The following is an 18,069-nucleotide window of genomic DNA, read 5'->3' on the forward strand; positions in this document are numbered from 1 at the left end:
TGAAAAGGAGTGAATGAAGTGTCCCAATTGTGGGAGGTGAGTTAGGGATGAATTGATCTCCTTTATCCAACTATTTCAATGTATCAAACACTGTACAGGGTCCTGAGTAAATATGCAATTAAAATAATGATCCCCTGTAACTGGGATGAAGATATGTACAAATAGGCACCTCTCTAAGTAACTTATTACAGCATTCTTCCATAAACCACATCAGCCTTGTGCTTGTAATTGGCATTGTAAGCAAATCTGATGGTTTGTGATTCACCAGTTCAATAAAGTCATCTGTGGAAGGAGAGACAGTGTTACTGTTTCAGGTCTGTGACCTTTCATCAGACCGAAACATTCACTGTGCTTCTCCTCAGATACTGCCTGACCTGCTGAACACATCCAGAATTTTCTCTCCTGCTCCATAACATCAAATTGCCTCTTCATAGGCAGACTGAATGAAATACTCCAATAAACAGCAGGTGAGGTGGATGAGTTTGATGGCTGGAAGTGGTCACTTGGAATTCCAATATGATGGGAGTGCTGACGTTACCAGGACACCAGTCTGGGTGAATGGTACCTCTCACTTGCACAAGGAGCAGGTTCAGTCATGGTAAAGGACAGACTATAGATACACCTGTTCCCAAAGCTCGAAGACATGGCAAAGACCATGAGCTGCAGTCTGCAACACTGAGGTGATGAGATGAAACAACTTACCCTTACTCTGAAGGTGTAGCCCAGGAGGGTCCAACACATTGTTATCTAAACTGGCATTGCACAAAATTACAAGCAGTTATTAAAAACAGAAGTATAATTTAAACAAACTATTAAAACATAATTCCTTCACACACTCAACTGTTGACTATTTTATTATATTTACAGTGATTTTCCATCCCTTAATAGGATGAAATCCATCTCCAAAAACCTATAGGGATTTATTAACTGTGGGAACTCAACACTTTTCCAGTCAGCAGCGGGAATGGGATGCTTGACCAGATTTAGCCACTGAGCCAGAATGAGAAGTGAATTTTAAATCCAGGGTAATGTTACCTCTGAACTGGGACCAATCACTCTCAGTAGAGGTGGCTGTGAATAAAACATATCATCGCCGTTCTGACATTGCTCTCGGAATCCGACTATGGGACAGAGCTCCCTGCTTCATTTAATTCCATACTCCTGCCCTTGCAATCTTTGAGAGGAGATTGGCAGTTTATTCAAAAGTGTTGAGTCAAGACTGCTGTGAATTTAAACAGGACTGAAGTTTAGCAGACTAATTTCACTGTGGCTTTGCTAAGAATATCATCCCGATTCAAGTCTAGACGTGAATTTGTCATTCTCAATTTCATCCTATCCCTATTAAAACAGCCTCTTATTGCTCTCAAATAGGGCCATTGTCCTACATCCCTCTCCCTTCAGCTTGTTTAACAGGCTGTTGTCTATTCTGTCCCTCAGTCTCAGGGAGTACAATAATAGGGACGAATCTGGCAGGGAAATGTGAGGTGGAGTGAAAGCTGATGGAGAAGGAGAAGCATTTCATATGAAGACAGCACAGAGCACTGTCAGAGTCTGACCCAGATTGATACAGCTCGACACAAGAGTGACACACAAGTGAAATGATCCAACATGACCGATAGGATCTGACATGAGAGCATCAAGCCAAAACATGGCAACAACGCATTCTAACACAGGAGGAAAATGAGGGCAATATGAAATGAAAATGGTTTGACATGGGACCAACAATGACAGAGATGGCACATGGGGACAACATGTTAGTGGCACTGACTGATACGAGAGCAAACCAGTCAGACATATTCAACATATTGATGGACACAAGGAATGAAATGTAGCTCAACACGAGAAGGGAAGGTGGAACACTCTCTGCTTATGCAGATATACTGGTGCTTTCGAGCGGGCATTGTAACCACTGGTCTTTGCAGAACTTTACAAGATGTTACACACAGCTTATCAAAGTGCTGACAGACACATTTAGTAGATTTGTATTGAGCCAGCAACAGACGGAGAGTGCTGAGAGGAGCAGAACTGCATCACCGCCCCATTTCCCCAGCTAGCTCCTGTCCTCTTCGTCTGCTGTGGTTGTCACTATTTCTCTGTGAGACGGTTCTCCTGATTCCTTGCCACTCATTAACCGGGTAGCTTCGGCTGATTCCGATACAACCTCTACGTTATCTTTACTCATCAGCTGAATCCACTCATCTGATCTCTGTATGTCGGCTTTCAGGCCAGACTCGTCCACCAAGTCTCTCCCATTCCCATTCTTCATGATGGCTGCATTATCGTCCTGGGGCCTCGTGATAGCCAGACTTTTCTTCCGTCCACACAACCTGACAATACATATGTAGGGTCACAGAATGTTGCTTATTAAAAGAAATTTTAATCACACAATTATTATAACAAATTCGTAAATTAATAGTAAAAGACCACAATTAATAGTGAACAAAGATAAGTCATTCCACCAATAGGCACCGAGAGCCCAAACAGAGCACCCAGAGTGTTCAGAAAAGGAGACAGCGAGAGAGAGAGAGACAGATAAATAATTCCACCAAGGCTCGTATCCAGCACCAAGTCACCCTTTATTTACATGTGCATAGGACATGACACTGACCCAGCTAGCTTAGAGCCAACTCCTAGATTGAACAGGACTCCTGTAACTCCTTTTTATATCTGTCAGCCAGGGCTCCCTGATTGGACCAGGTTAACAGCTCCAATTGGGGAACTCATTTTCTATACAGTCCACCTGGCTGACATTGTTCAAGGGAGGGCCCAGGCAGAGTGCTCTGAGAAAGAGGGGGTGGGGTAAACAGAGGGAGAGAGATAGAGGGCCAAGACTGAGTGTTCAGAGACAGCACACAAACAGAACATCTGGACAGAGTATCTGATGTGATTTTTGCCTCAAGCAAGGTCTGTTCCCTAAAATGGCAATGGTTATGTCCCGTATTGTAGGAAATGAAAAGTGGATCATGTGGTTGAAGAATCCAACAGACATTGATTATAACTAGTTATTATATAAAATCATCGGTTCACAGGCACAGCAGTTGCCTGGGTTAACATTGACCTATGAAGTTACAAACAGCTGCATATTTACTGTAGTATCTCATGTTTCAGGGCTTCTACACAGAGCATGTAGTTAGAGGGGCCGTGGACAGAGTGCCAAGACAGATTGTCCATTGTTTCCAGACGGAGTGCCCGGACAGAATGTCTAGACAGAGATTCTGGACACAGTACCCAGACAGAATTACTGGAAGGAGTGCCCAGATAGGGTGTCCAGACCAAGCATCATTACCTCAGAGAAGTGTAAGCATAGCAATAAAATTGTTTAGCTGAATTGAAGCAAAGAAATTCTTGCATTTTCTCTGATCGGATCATGGAGGGTTGTTTCACTGTGGGGTAGCATTGTCCATTTCTCGTCTGGGAGCTGCCTAGTTGACAGTGCCTCTGTGTAAGTATTGCAATGTTACCCCCCACTTATGCCACAGCAGGATCAGGGGAAGTGTTTGACAGGGCCTTCCAGTTTACTGAGCATTGCTCCAGACCTGATAAGTCAATGCAAATTCTCAAGGTTCCAATAGCCACGAGCCAGCAGTATTGCAGATGTGCTTCTCCCAGGTCAGCATGCCTATTAGATTGACAAGGGAACCATGGTTCCCTGACTCCATCTCATCATCTTCCTGCACAGTGCTCCCTGTCCATCCACCCAGCTCCAGGAGGTGCCAGTGTGCGTGGCACTCTGTGTCTTGTTGCTCCCTTGATGGGCTTGCCCCAGTCACCTCAGGGAGGGCAGCCCCAGTGTTTGGTTTTACAGAGTCCTTGCTGACTCACCTTTTACTGTATGCGGTCAGCAGTCCGCCAAATATAATGATGAGAAGCGACCCAATAATTGCCACCACGATCAGCCAATCTGAAATAAACAGAGAAGAAAATCCATAGATTAGCAACTGGACCTGAAAAACAACTCTTCATCTCAAACTCTTAGATCAGTAGCAAGCCACTCAGTTGTTTCAACTGCTACAAAATGTAACAAAAGCAATGAAGCTGTAGAAACCATTGACACTGACCTAGGCACTGTAAGTGACAATGATAAAAATCTGGATATGAAATAGTTGATATTTCATTACTTCAGAAGTCTCTTAGTCCACATTATCTGACTGTATGTAACTCTAAATTCCTGCACTGTAGTGCTATAATTTCTCGATTTGAATTATGCAAATCTTGGAGCAAAAAATAAACTTTGGAATATTCACTGTGCACAGACAGAAATCCTCAATTTGGCATCAATTTCTGTTGGCACCTTGTAGACAGGGGCAGTGTGAGTGAACTCAGTCAATACTGACTGGATATTCCAACATAATAACAACTGAATGGCCTCAAGAATGTTTGTGCATTTGAAGGGGTTTGGCATCATAAATGTACCAGAAAGGAGAAAGTGTTTTTAAGAAGGTGTCAGGTCACTTACCCAAATTGGTTTCAGGAGGTTTGTCTCCAACAGAAGGTGGTGTTTGTAACTTTAAACCAAAGCCATCGTCCAGAATAACGTGATCTGACATGGTGCTGTTTGGCTTAGCTTGGGAGAACAGAAAGAAAGACCCATAAATCTGAGGTTTCATTCAGACCTAGGGCTCATGGTTTACGCAGAAAGTGCCTACCCCAATCTCCAAGGCTACAATCAAGCTACATCCAGTATGCATCAGAAGGGCCAGCTGCTGAGAATGAGGCCTAACCTTATAGACCTCCAGTGGCATTCAGACATTAGGCGTTGTGTAAAGTTTTACACATTATTTGTCAATAGCATAAATTTCTTAAATACATATCAACTACACCTCGATTCTACTTTGCCTTTTCTTTTAAATCCATTAATTTGCTGGTTTTGCCCTTGCACACCCTTCCCTCAGCCAGGAGTGCAGGTCGATGTGGTCTGTACTGTACTCCATAGCAACCCATCAATACTGCTCCATAGAAACCCATCAATACTGCTCCATAGCAACCCTCAGTACTGCTCCATAGCAACCATCAACATTACTCCATAGCAACTCTCAGTAGTGCTCCATAGCAACCATCAATACTGCTCCGTAGCAATCTATCAATACTGCTCCAATAACAACCTATCAATAGTGTTCCACAGAAATGATCAATACTACTCCATAACTACCCTCAGCACTGCTCCATAGCAACCCTCAGTATTGCTCCATAGCAACCCATCAATACTGCTCTATATATGACCTACAGGAGAGGCTAGAAAAACTCGAGTTGTTTTCTTGTGAGCGGCAGAGGCTAAGGGGATACTTGATAGAAGTTTATAAAATTATGGGATGTATCGATAGGGTTGATGGTCAGAATCTTTCTTCCAGAGTTGAAATGTCTAATACTCGGGGCATACATTTCAGGTGAGAGGGGGAAAATTCAAAGGAGATGTGGGGGTAAGTTTTTTACACAGAGAGTGGTAGGAGCCTGGAACACACTGCCAGGGATGGTGGTGGAGGCAGATATGATAAGGGCATTTAAGGGACTTTTAGGTAAGTCCATGAATATGCAAGGAATAGAGGGATATGGACCAAGGGCAGGCAGAAGGGCTTAGTTTCATTTGGCGTCATGTTCGGCACAACATTGTGGGCCGAAAGGCCCACTCTAGTGCTGTACTGTTCTCCAGTTCTGTACTGTTCTGTAATCCTATGTTTTATAGCAACCCATCTATACTGGTCCATAACAACCCATCTATACTGCTCCATATGAACCTATCTATACTGCTCCATAGCAACCCTCAATACTGCATTCTTTGGAAATGAGGCCAATGTCCAGCCTCCTCGAGCTACTGCTATGTAATATTTTATTTGGCACAACAAAATGTCAGCAAAGTAGGTCCTTTTGAGAGCTATGGAGTTTAAAGACACATAACTCAATGAGGTAGTCAGACTCAAAGCACCCTTTTCCAAGCCATTAGAGGGAGCTTTGGGCTTCAGTGCAGAGAGCGAGACTGGAGTTAAGCAAAGCTGCTCACTGTTTGTCCTTCTGCATGGTCCAGAACTCTATTAAGAGAGGGTGGTAGCTAGGCTGCTTGCTTGAATGTGACATGCATGCCAACCATCTGCATTTGATGCACACACTCATGCATGTCTGCATTTCCAAACAGAAATCAGAATGAGCTAAAAGCCTTCATTCTCCCATCCCCACGCTATGGGGCTGCTGTAAGTGTTTGGAAAATGAAACATGCCATTGGAACAATGTGAGGAAAGGATCAGTATTAATCAAAGGGGAATATCAGCATTAACAGCATGTCATGCAAAATATAAAATCAGAGAATTTGTTAAGAATCAGAACCATTATGTTATACAAGTTTAATTTTCACATCGACAAAGGGGGAGCAGAACAGGTCAAATTGCAATTGCAGCAAATCTCTCGAGTGTATTGGACAGTTTTTTGAAACATTATTTTCTTGATTCAACAAGAAAGCGGATCATTCTAAATGTATTGTTGAGTAATCAAGTTGGCTTCAGTCAACATTCTAACAGTTTGGAAAACATCGAGCTAACAATGAGACTATGTGATTGAAATTGATATTAGGTTTGAGGTAGTGAAGGTTGAGTCATGAACCCTGATTTCAAATTCTACACAAGGCTGACCATTTGGACAGTCAAAGGCTTTTCAAATCATGCAATACAGAACTTGTTCACAACAGCAGCAGGCTGAGTGCATACTTGGCAACTACGGTCTGAGTAAAAAAGATGCATTAAACTCAACAACAACGTGGCCAGAAAGGGAGGACAGTGTGTACATGTTGGAAATTTGGTGACAAGGTAAACTTGGGGGGGGGGAGGGGCAAGGAGGTGTTGCCAATAATAGTTTGTGTCGAGATATCCTAGTTAGAATTTTACCTGATGTTTTATTATTTAGTGCAAGTTAGAGTAAAGACAAGAATGTGAACGTAATCATAAACATAAATAACAGGGCTCTGCTGCTTAAGGGGGTAATGACTGATCATTAATAGGCTTGGTTTGTTTTGGTTTAATAGGCCAACATAACAATTAAAGAGATAGTGGGAAGGAGTGAGGCCTTTCAATTAGTGGCAAGAATTGACTCCTGGTTCACAGCCTAACTACTCCCACCTCAGATGTCCCACAGTATTGGGCACAGAGTTACCTTCACAACGCCAACTGACTGGCATTCCCACTGGTCAGCCACCAATTTCCAGCAGATCCCAGACTGAGCTGCAGGCACAGGAGACAATGCACCCTCCTTGCCCCACTTCCCTGACTCCAACATAAAACAAGGGGCTTCCAAACTCCCCCGGTTTAGGAATTATTTCAGAATATTGTAAAAATCCTCCACGATTTAAGGAAGACAGGAGAGGTGAACGAGGAAATTTGAAGGTTAATAATCTGATGTCAGTTGTGGGAAAGTTACTGGAAGCTATAATTCAGACAAAATGATTATGTGTTTGAAGAAACACGTGCTGACCAGAGGGAGTCAGTACAGATTTGTAACAGTTAAATTATGTCCAGTGAACTTACTTGATTTTTTTCATGGAGAGATCCAATGTTAAAAAAAAGATTTATGGATAATATGGACTTTCCATATTAGAGCATTCAGGGAATAATCAGCCATATAAGGGATCATTAACGAAAATGAGAGTGCAGTGAATTGAAAGCAACTGATTAATGTGGATAGAAAATTGGTCAGCACACACACACTGTCAGAATGTGACTGATGGTATCCTGAGGGATCTGACCAACAGACTGACAGTTTCATTATGTTCACAAGTAGTTTGGACAGAGGAACAGTGAGTGAAGAACAATGTTTGTTAATGATATTGAGTTAGGTGGCACAACACATTATGCTGTTGTGAACAGCAAGTTGCAAACATATTGACAGGGTGGGTCAGTGAGACAATTGGCAGGTGGAAAATGTAGTAAAGTGTAAGATCATCTATTCCACTTCGTCCCGTCTTGGTCAGAATCCCAACCTCTGATGCAGAACATACATCTACAAACATCCGCTCCCTCCACCACTAACACTCAGTAGCAGCAGTGTGTACTATCTACAAGATGCACTGCAGAAATTCACCAAAGTTCCTCAGACAGCACCTTCCAAACCCTCAACCACTTCCATCTAGAAGGACAATGGCAGCAGGTACATTGGAAAACCGCCACTTGCAAGTTCCCCTCTAAGCCACTCACCATCCTGACTTGGAAATACATCACCGTTCCTTCAGTGTCACTGGGTCAAAATCTTGGAATTCCCTCCCTAACAGCATTGTCTACCTACAACACATAGGCTGCAGCGGTTTAAGAAGGCAGCTCACCACCACCGTCTCAAGGGTAACTAGGGAAGGGTAATAAATGCTGGCCAGTCAGCAACACCCACAACGCAGGATGGAATTGAAAAGATCACGGAATGACACCAGGGCTAAAGAAGAGTTAAATGATGAGAATAGGCTGCATAGAGTAAGCTTGTTTCGCTAGAATTGCAGATTAAGGGGGTGATCTAATTGGATCCTTCAGAACAATCAATTAAGTTGCAGGTTAGATAAAAGAAAACTATTTCCTCTGAATTGGACAGTCCAGAAAAATACTTCAACCAATCTGAGGCTTGGGGTTAATTGAAAGTGTTTTTTTTGTTAGACAGGGAAGTAGGGTTAAGATACAGATCCTTTTTTGGTCAAAATGAAAGAAGAGCAGGCTCAAGGGGCTGAATGGCCTACACGTGTCTCACTAACTTAATTGAGTTTTTTGAAGAAGTAACAAAGAAAACTGATGCAGGCAGAGCGATGGATGTGATCTATACAGACTTCAGTAAGGCGTTCAACAAGGTTCCTCACGCTAGACTGGTTAGCAAGGTTAGATCACACGGAATACAGGGAGAACTAGCTATTTGGATACAGAACTGGCTCGAAGGGAGAAGACAGAGAGTGATGGTGGGGGGTTGCTTTTCAGACTGGAGGCCTGTGACCAGTGGTGTGCCACAAAGTTCAATGCTGGGTCAGCTGCTTTTAATCATTTATCTAAATGATTTGGATGTGAATGTAGGAGGTATGGTTAGTAAGTTTGCAGATGACACCAAAATTGGAGGTGTAGTGGACAGCGGAAGAAGATTACCTCAGAGTACAACGGGATCTTGATCAGATGGGCCAATGGGCTGAGGAATGGCAGATGAAGTTTAATTTAGATAAATGTGAGGTGCTGCATTTTGGAAAGGCACATCAGGACAGGATTTATACACTTAGTGGTAAGATCCTGGGAGTGTTGTTGAACAAAGAGCCCTTGGAGTGCAGGTTCATTGTTCCTTGAAAGTGGAGTCCCAGTTCAACAGGATAGTGAAGGAGACATTTGTTATGCTTACCTTAATTGGTCAGTGCATTGAGTATAGGAGTTGGGAGGTCATGTTGCAGCTGTACAGGACACTGGTTAAGCCACTATTGGAATACTACATTCAGTTCTGGTCTCCCTGCTATAGAAAGGATGTTGTGAAACTTGAAGGGGTTCAGAAAAGATTTACAAGGATGCTGCCAAGGTTGAAGGATTTGAGCTATAGGGAGAGGCTGATTAGATTGGGGCTATTTTCCTTGGAGCATTGGAGACTGAGGGGTGACCTTATAGAGGTTTATAATAGTGTGGAAAAGGTGAATAGATAAGGTCTGTTTCCCCCAGGTGGGGGAGTCTAAAATTAGAGGGTATAGGTTTAAGGTGAGAGGGGCAAGATTTAAAAGGGACCGAAGGGATAACTTTTTCACACAGAGGGTGGTCTGTGTCTGGAATGAGCTGCCAGAGGAGATCTTGGAGGCTGGTATAGTTATAACATTTAAAAGGCAACTGGATAGGTATATGAATAGGGAGAGTTTAGAGGGATATGGGCCAAATGCTGGCAAATGGGACGACAATTATTTAGGTTATCTGGTCAGCATGGACAAGTTGGACTAAAGGGTCCGTTTCCATGCTGTACGTCTCTAAGACTTCATGACATGCTCTAGCCTTGCTGTAAGGGAGACTTGAAGAAGCAAAGTGTTGGTCTTCACCCAGAGGAGGAATGAGGAGGAGACTGTCAAGGGGAGCTGTTGGCACTGGAAAAAATTACAGCAATGAACAGTTTCAGGATGAAGTAATTGGAGGCTTTACTGAAAAGGCACCATTGCTTATTGAAAAGTAGATTGCAGCACATGAGATGATTAACTATTTGAAAAACATAACTCTACAGATAGAACAAGACTCCTGCAATGCCAGTACCATGGTATCAAGAGACTAATAACTATAACTGAGAGGCACTGATATGCAGCTTGTACAGGGACACATACAAAACTGGTGCAAAAAGCCAATTGAAATACTAAAAATACAGTAACTCAAACCTACCGTACTGTACTATACCTTTTGTGATTGAATTGGTCATTGTGTGAGATGGGGCAGTCTGTCCAAAGTCATGGGTTCTGGTGGTATGTGGCAGCTTTAACTGACCTGTGCTCTCTTTGGAGGAAGGAGGGGCTAGTTCCATTTCTCGCTTCTCGTTATTATTGATCGGGGCATTAGTCAAGGTCATTTCCAATGATTGAAGAAAAGGGGAGGTCGGGCGGTCTGGTTTGGTGGAAGAGGATGTGGTCGCTGTAGGCAAATAGTCAGAGGGGCTTACAGACGGAGTCGGTTTGACCTGAATATCCTGAGAAACATTTCCCAAGGCTGCGGGATGGCGTTCCCGTTTGGAATCTGGACTAGCTGGTTGGCCAGTGGATAGCCTTGCAATACCAGTTGTCACTGTAAAGTTGAGAGAAAACCTGAGAGCAGGTGGTGGTGCGTCTGACCTCTGTATCACTGGAGGGCTGCCACTTTTTGTAAATAGGACAGCTGGGTCTACAGATGCTGGAAGAGAGAACCTTCGATGACCACCCAAAACTGTGCTGTTCTCTCTGATGGTTTTTATAGGCTCTGAAGTCAGCACTTCCAAAGCACTTCCATTCTCCCTTGGATCAGAAGGCAGTGCAGTAGAAGGAATCAATTTGGCATTAAATGCAGCGACCGTCATTCGATCCAAGTGCACCTTGACAGATTCTGAGCTCACTATTTCAGAGGCGCTCCCAGTTTCCGCAGGCAGGTAAGTTAGAGATGGTGAGGCAGTGAATGGCTCCTCTGCGTCTGCTCTGTTGTTCACCATGAGCTCAGAACGAGACATTCTGGTGCCAGGCATAGTTTCCTTGGGTAGCTCGGTGGGATTTGGAGTCATTGGGATGGGCGCTGTCCCAGCCCTTTGTATTCCGAACATTGAGGGCTTTTGTGTGGTTTCAGAAGACTGTGTGGAAGTTACACCAACCATCTGCTCATGTCCATTTTCAGTATTCATTCGCAACACTGATAATTCTTCCAGAGTGGGCTGGAAATCTGATGCATCTTTGTGAACCTCGGTGTGGTTCATTGTTACATTAACTTCAAGGAGATTGTCTGAAATCAGTGCAGAAGAGGAAGAATGAGTGATGGTGTCTATTCCTGTCAATTCTGTCTCTGAATGATGTTGCAGTTTGTTTTCTGTAACTTGATTCTCTGTTTTTAATGATATTTGCCTATTTGACTCATCGTACAGTGTCATATCACCAACGTGCTCAGAGCCATTCACTGGCATACTGGCATTCTTTTGCAAACTTGGTGACATGGTTTCAGGGAGATTGTTGGTTATATATCCTGGTACAGTGGGTGACATGCCCAGCTCCACTGTGTAGTTGGCAGTCACACCGGTTACAGCTCGCGTTGCCTGCTTTTTTGCAGCTCCTGATTTTCTGGAAGGTGACACCGATGACTGGATGTGCGATCGTGATGAACTTTGGGGCAAAGACTCATCAGGCCTTGGCGTGAGGGTTAGCAATTCACTCTCTGCTGCCACGGTTCCTATAGTAACAACGTCATGGCTTTCTGCTGGCCGGGCCATTGGGTGTTCTACAGCTATTAAACATAAAAAAAAGGAAAGACAATCTTTAAGTTCCATTTCTCAGCGCATTGCTCACGTCCCCTTCACAGGAATAGGTGGAGGCCATTCAGCCCTCCAATGCATTCTGTCATGAACTCAGGTTATGGCTAATGTTTACATCAATGTCTTTAACTAGCTATTATCTCTCTGTCACCAAATCTATTGACCTCATGTTGCTGCAATACGTGTGGTTTTTGCAGTTTGAAATACATACTCATGTGTACATGAAGAAATGCTTCAGTCAGAGGAGGAAAGCAAAAAAGATTAACAATTTCCTAAATGTTTGAATGGAAAGCAGAGATGGCAGAAATTACTGATGCGTTATTTTTAAGATAGTAAAATGTAGGGTTTGCAGGGTAGATTGATCTTAGTAGGATAATAGGTCGGAACAACATTGTGGGCTGAAGGGCCTGTACTGTGCTGTACTGTTCTGTGTTATATGTTCTCTGTTCTATGTTATTAGTGTAAGCCAGTAGAGGTATCATGAGGGAGATGCTGGAAGGACTCAACAAAGCAACAGACTTTTCACATATCAGCGCAGTGACCCTTCATCGGAACGTTTGTGGTATACTGTAGTTCTAATTTCAGTCTTTGACTACCTACAGTAATTTTCATCTGAAAGAAACATAGAAAGATAGAAAATAGGATCAGGACTGAGCTATTCAGTCCTTCAAGCCTCCTCCATCATTTAATTTGATCACAGCTGATCATCCAATAGGTACCCTGTTCCCACTTTCTCCCTATACCCTTTGACCCCTTTAGTCCCAAGCCCTATATCTGAGTCTTCCTTGAAAACATTCAATGTTTTGGCCTCAGCTGCTTTCTGTGGCAGAGAATTTTATCGGCTCACCACTCTCTGGGTGAAGACATTTCTCCTCCTCTCAGTCCTAATTGGTCTACCCCTTATCCTTAAACTGTGACCCCTGGTTCTGGACTCCCCAGTTATCAGAACATCATCCCTACATTTATCCTGTCCAGTCTTGTTAGAATTTCCACGAAGTCACCTCCTCACTCATCTAAACTGCTGTGAACAGAGTCCTAACCAGCCCAGTCTTCATAGGTCAGTCGTGCCACCTCAGGAATCAGTCTGGTAAACCTTCTTGCACTTCCTCCATGGCTAGAACATCCCTTCCTCAGGTAAGGAGACCAGAACAGCACACAAAATTCCAGGTGTGGAAGCCATGTATAATTGAAGCAAGACCTCCCTGTCCCTATACTCCAATCCTCTCGCTATGAAGGCCAACATGCCATTTGCCTTCTTCACTGCCTGCTGCACCTGCATGCTCACTTTCAGTGACTGGTGCACAAGGACAACCAGGTCTTAGTGCATCTTCCTCTTTCCCAAAATATCACCCTAATTTAAAGCTGTACCAGATGAGACAGATAATATGGTGGTGTGGGTTCCATTAGCCCAGGGCCTTCTACCAGTTGTTATGAAGTCCATTTATTTAACTGGCAGTGATTCAAAAGCTGATGGCCACATTAATATTGGACATTACAAGAAACACAGTGAGTTGGATGAACTGCCTGAAAGTGGAGTAGAATTCATCTTCACACGCCCCAGAAGGGAATTTTTACAAATCTTTTGAAATGGGAAACCCATGGGATCCGATGGAATGGTGGCTTTCCATCCCATTCCATCCAATCTAATGAACCTCTTGGAGTGGCACAGTGGGCCACTGGCTAGCACTGCTGGGTTCAATCCCACCCTTGGGCAACTGTCATGTGGAGTCTGCACGTTCTCCCTGTGTCTGCGTGGGTTACATCTGGGCACTCCGGTTCCCTCTCACAGTCCAAAGATGTGCAAGTTAGGTGGATTGGCCATGCTAAATTGCCCATAGTATCCAAGAATGTATAGGCTCGATGGGTTTGTCATGGGAAATGTGGAGGAAACTCACACGGACACAGGGAGAATGTGCAAACTCCCCATGCATAAAGACATGAAAGGTTGATTGATAACCCAAAACAGTGCAGCCACAAAAGCCATTTGTTCACTGAAAGTTATGCATGGTAGTTAATTTGAAGCACATTTATACTTAGTAATCTTTGCATTAGAAGAAAAGCATTAAGAATAAGCAGCTGTTTGATTTTCACAGACCAGGCTATCAGTGAATTCCCTCTATAACTATTTCTCTGTTCCCTGCCACCCTGCTCTCCAGTCCTGCTCCCCAGCACAGGAAGAGAGGAATGGGGTTAGCTCCTTAGATAATGTCTAGGAGGAGGGGGTTTATCTGCTGGATCTCAGCCTCACTGGGGATAGAGGAGGCCACACAGATACTCAGGCTATCAAACCTGGGATCTTCCTACTCCATGAGTTCATATCTATACTATTCAAAGTAACGTCAGCCAGTCTGTCAATGCGACCTTATTTATTGAAGGGAACTATGTTTGATTCAGGACTCACATTTAAAGCCAATACAATTAACAATATTTCCTCCAAATATCACCTCAGAAGTACAATGTGGAAACAGGCCATTCGGCCCAGTAAGTCCACACTGCCCCATCTGAAGGGCATTGTACCCAGACCAGCACTCTAACCTAACCCTATAACTCTGCATTTCCCATGGTAATCGACATCATCTGCACATGCCTGGACACTATGGGCAATTTGGCACGGCCAACCCACTTAACCTGCACACCTTTGGATTGTGGGACCCTTTAGTTTTCTCATGTGAATGCACTGCCGGTTATTCTACGGGAACTGGGTAGAGGGGCTGTGGGCTGTTCAGACTTATAAGCCCAGCTACTGATGAAGTTTCCTTCTGTTCGACTCTGACCATGTTAATAGTCCACAGCCCCAATCATCATTCATTGGGATCAATAATGTTGGACCTGAGGGATATTGGGTCCACTGGTTGGGTTTCTGACCCTGAATGCCTATTACACTCACAGCAGCAACACAGTAAGTCCAGATTGAACATTGCAACAACATTGTGTTTCTACGGCATCATTCAGTGTAAAACATTCCAAGTCATTTCTCAGGACCAAACCAAACAGTGTTAGGAGATATTGGGGCAAATCAGCAACAGCTTAGACAAAGAGATAGATGTTGAAGAGCACCTGAAAAAGAGTACAAAGGCAGAGGGGTTCAGGGAGGGAATTCCAGAACTTCGGGCCTGGACAGCTGAAGACATAATTTCCAAAAGTGAAGCAATTAAAATTGGGAAAGCGCAAGATGTTGAGATAGTAATAACAAAGCCTTGTGAGGCTGGAGGAGGTGACAGCAATAGAGTGTGCTGAGGTCATGGAGGGATTTGAAAACAATTGTGGCCATTTCACACAAACCAGGACCCATCATGAACCTGTAGCAAACAAAAATGGCCATTGTGCATGCCCATGGAGTGAGCATTGGCTGTCTATAAGATCAATAATGTCCAATATACACACAGCACAAGCTGTGCTGGGAGTCTATCATGGCCATTACTGTTTCACACAACGTACATCAACGTGAGTCTGTATAAGGAACAGGTTAAGAGCAGTGCTTGGTATGTGGAAACAGAGTGGGTGTGGTAGTGACGTGCTGAAATTGATGAGAACAATTTTAATCGAAATGTAACAACAGACCATTAATCAAAAGCAGAGAGAGAATTGCTGCAGAACTGGAAGAGGACCCTTGATGATTAGCCAATGAAGACAACTTAGGAACATGTTAACCAATCAACAGTTAATAACCCAGCCAACTAACCAATCCTTATCCATAAAGTATGAGGTCTTTCACAATCTGTAACTCTGTGGGAAATCCTGCAAAGTCACCCCCAGGGAGCGTTAAGAAAAATTTCAAAGGGAAGAGTCCCAGTGAGCTAGACCAGAAGATCTCAACAAAGATCACTCCAAAATGACCTACAGAGATTGTCTGATTTAATAGAAACAGTTTTGTTTCAAATTCTTAAAAATTACTTTTCGTGTGGATTTAGTATGAGATCGTGTCAATTGCAATTCTCTGCCTCTGAATCTAAGAGAAGGGTAAAATCACCTAAACTATCATGACCATTAGTGTTCCCAACTTGGCTCTGCATCTTCGGGAAAATGACCTGGATGTTTTAGGAAAGTGCAGCCGATCGTTCAATCAAAAGCAGAATTCCAGCTTTCTACTGAGTTGTTGTCATTGTCGAAGGAAGTCCTGTGAAAACACAGTCTCAGTTACAAGTACAGAGAATCGAGAGGGAAACGGTGAACTGTGGAGGTACCTTTGGTAGTCTGTAAACTGCTGGGAATGTGTTTCCCTAGGGCGGAGAGAACCTGGCTGATCCCGGTCACGTTGAGCTCAGCAAGAGACAGGGTTGGTGATGAAATCTCAGGACTACAATTTTCATATTCTGAAGGTAAGAAAAGAAATGAATCAATTCAACAGATTTGAAAATTGCATACATCTGCACGCAACCACTGACACGTGTGAACACTGAAGTTCACATGCAAACACCAACACATGCACATACGTACACCCACATATACACACACACACAAACACGTACACATACACACATTTGCACATATACGTACATATTTGTACATGCACACACATTCACACTGATGCACACATAGACTGACAAAAGCACACCCACACAGACACACCCACACATTCAAACTGACACACCTAAACACATATACTCTGACACACTCACACACTCATACTGACACACATGAGTACACAGACACAAACACACACACACACACACACCCACACACTCAGACTGACACACCTAAACACACACACTGAGACTGATACACACACACTCACACTGACACACACGCACTCACATAGACACTCACAGATGCATCCACTGATACTGACACCTACACAAACACACACACACTGACACACGCACACAGACACACACACACACACACACACACACACACACACACACACACACACACACACACACACACACACACACACACACACCATCCAAGAAGGGCGAGCTGTTTAATTGACTGATGGTTCCTGCCAATATTGCTGAATCTAGTGAGGGCCAATGATTGATATAAACTCACCATCATGCAGAGCCAGACCCATCCTCCCTTTACCAAGTATGTGGCCAATCTGTCAGAGCTCCACACTGTCATCACAAAGCTCATTTCCTGCATCCCTCCAGCACTAGTTAGCTGTGCCAGTTGTTACTTTGTCAAGGTCCCCATGGAAAGGTGGGAGTCTCGCATCAGATCCCTTGGCAATGAAGGAATTGTCCAAAGGAATTATTTTAAGAGTCACTTACCTGTCGCATTGAAGCAGAACACGTCAAAAGTATTGCTGGATGGCTTTTGAATGGTGTAGACCCCTGTAGCGCTATTCGCACAATGGGGGAGAGCGAATACTCGAGGGATGGCAATCAAACCACCCTGAATCCATCCGTACCTGCAGAACAATGCACAGTACAACATCGAGCATCCACAGAGCTAAAAATCAGTCCTCAACATTCAGCTCAGTAAAACAGAAAGGAATGTGCATCAAGAGCCCGGTGGTTAAAAGCCAATGGGGAAATGGATTTGTCCCAAATGTGATGGAAATCTCCTGTCTATTGGCCACATGTGAATATATTTGGGGCAGGCTTAACCGCATTGTGATGGGCACATCCGTGAAACCAGAACCAGGCTGAAAACTCTGTCCCTCTGCCTTTCGTCCTCTGTTCTTTCACCAATCTTCCATGATTGGGTAAACGAACAGGAAAGGTTTGGAGGATATGGGCCAAATGCTGGTAAATGGGATTAGATTAATTTAGGATATGTGGTCGGCATGGATGAGTTGGACTGAAGGGTCTGTCTCCATGCTGTACATCTCTATGACTTTACTCCTGACGGGCAACAGGAGCTGCCAGCTGTTCTGGGTGCTGCCAGATTTTGAACCTCCCTTTTCACTCACTGGCATATTATGGAGGAACTCCACGCAGAGTCAGAGAGAGATAGAGAGGGATCAGCTAAAGAATTCCTCCTTTTTCACAGGGGAAAGTGGCCTCAATGGGTTTTGAAGAGGAGACAGCTTCTCGGTACAAATGGTCATTATAAAATGTGCATTGGGGAGACACCTTTTTTAAAGTGATCTTCACAATGGAAATGGGAGCACCCTCTTTAAACAGAATCCCGACTAGAGGGGCACTAAGGAAATGCAACTTCTTTCAAAACAACAATTCGGTTTGT

The 18,069-nt window shown here is 43.7% G+C and overlaps 1 protein-coding gene across 1 annotated transcript; it reads right to left on the reverse strand.

Annotated features, from left to right (window-relative positions):
* Positions 1 to 2,011: 2,011 nt before the first annotated feature.
* LOC109923897 lies at positions 2,012 to 17,316 on the reverse strand. The gene is made up of 6 exons (XM_048607294.1): positions 17,151 to 17,316; positions 16,122 to 16,250; positions 10,353 to 11,909; positions 4,457 to 4,564; positions 3,823 to 3,901; positions 2,012 to 2,327 (listed from the first exon to the last, which is right to left on the reverse strand). Exons 1-6 carry the CDS (start codon positions 17,314 to 17,316, stop codon positions 2,051 to 2,053), a joined length of 2,316 nt encoding a protein of 771 aa, XP_048463251.1. The 3' UTR covers positions 2,012 to 2,050.
* Between the last annotated feature and the right edge of the window lie 753 nt (positions 17,317 to 18,069).

Source organism: Rhincodon typus, chromosome 17, assembly GCF_021869965.1.
Source record: "Rhincodon typus isolate 14 chromosome 17, sRhiTyp1.1, whole genome shotgun sequence".
Lineage (NCBI taxonomy): Eukaryota > Metazoa > Chordata > Chondrichthyes > Orectolobiformes > Rhincodontidae > Rhincodon > Rhincodon typus.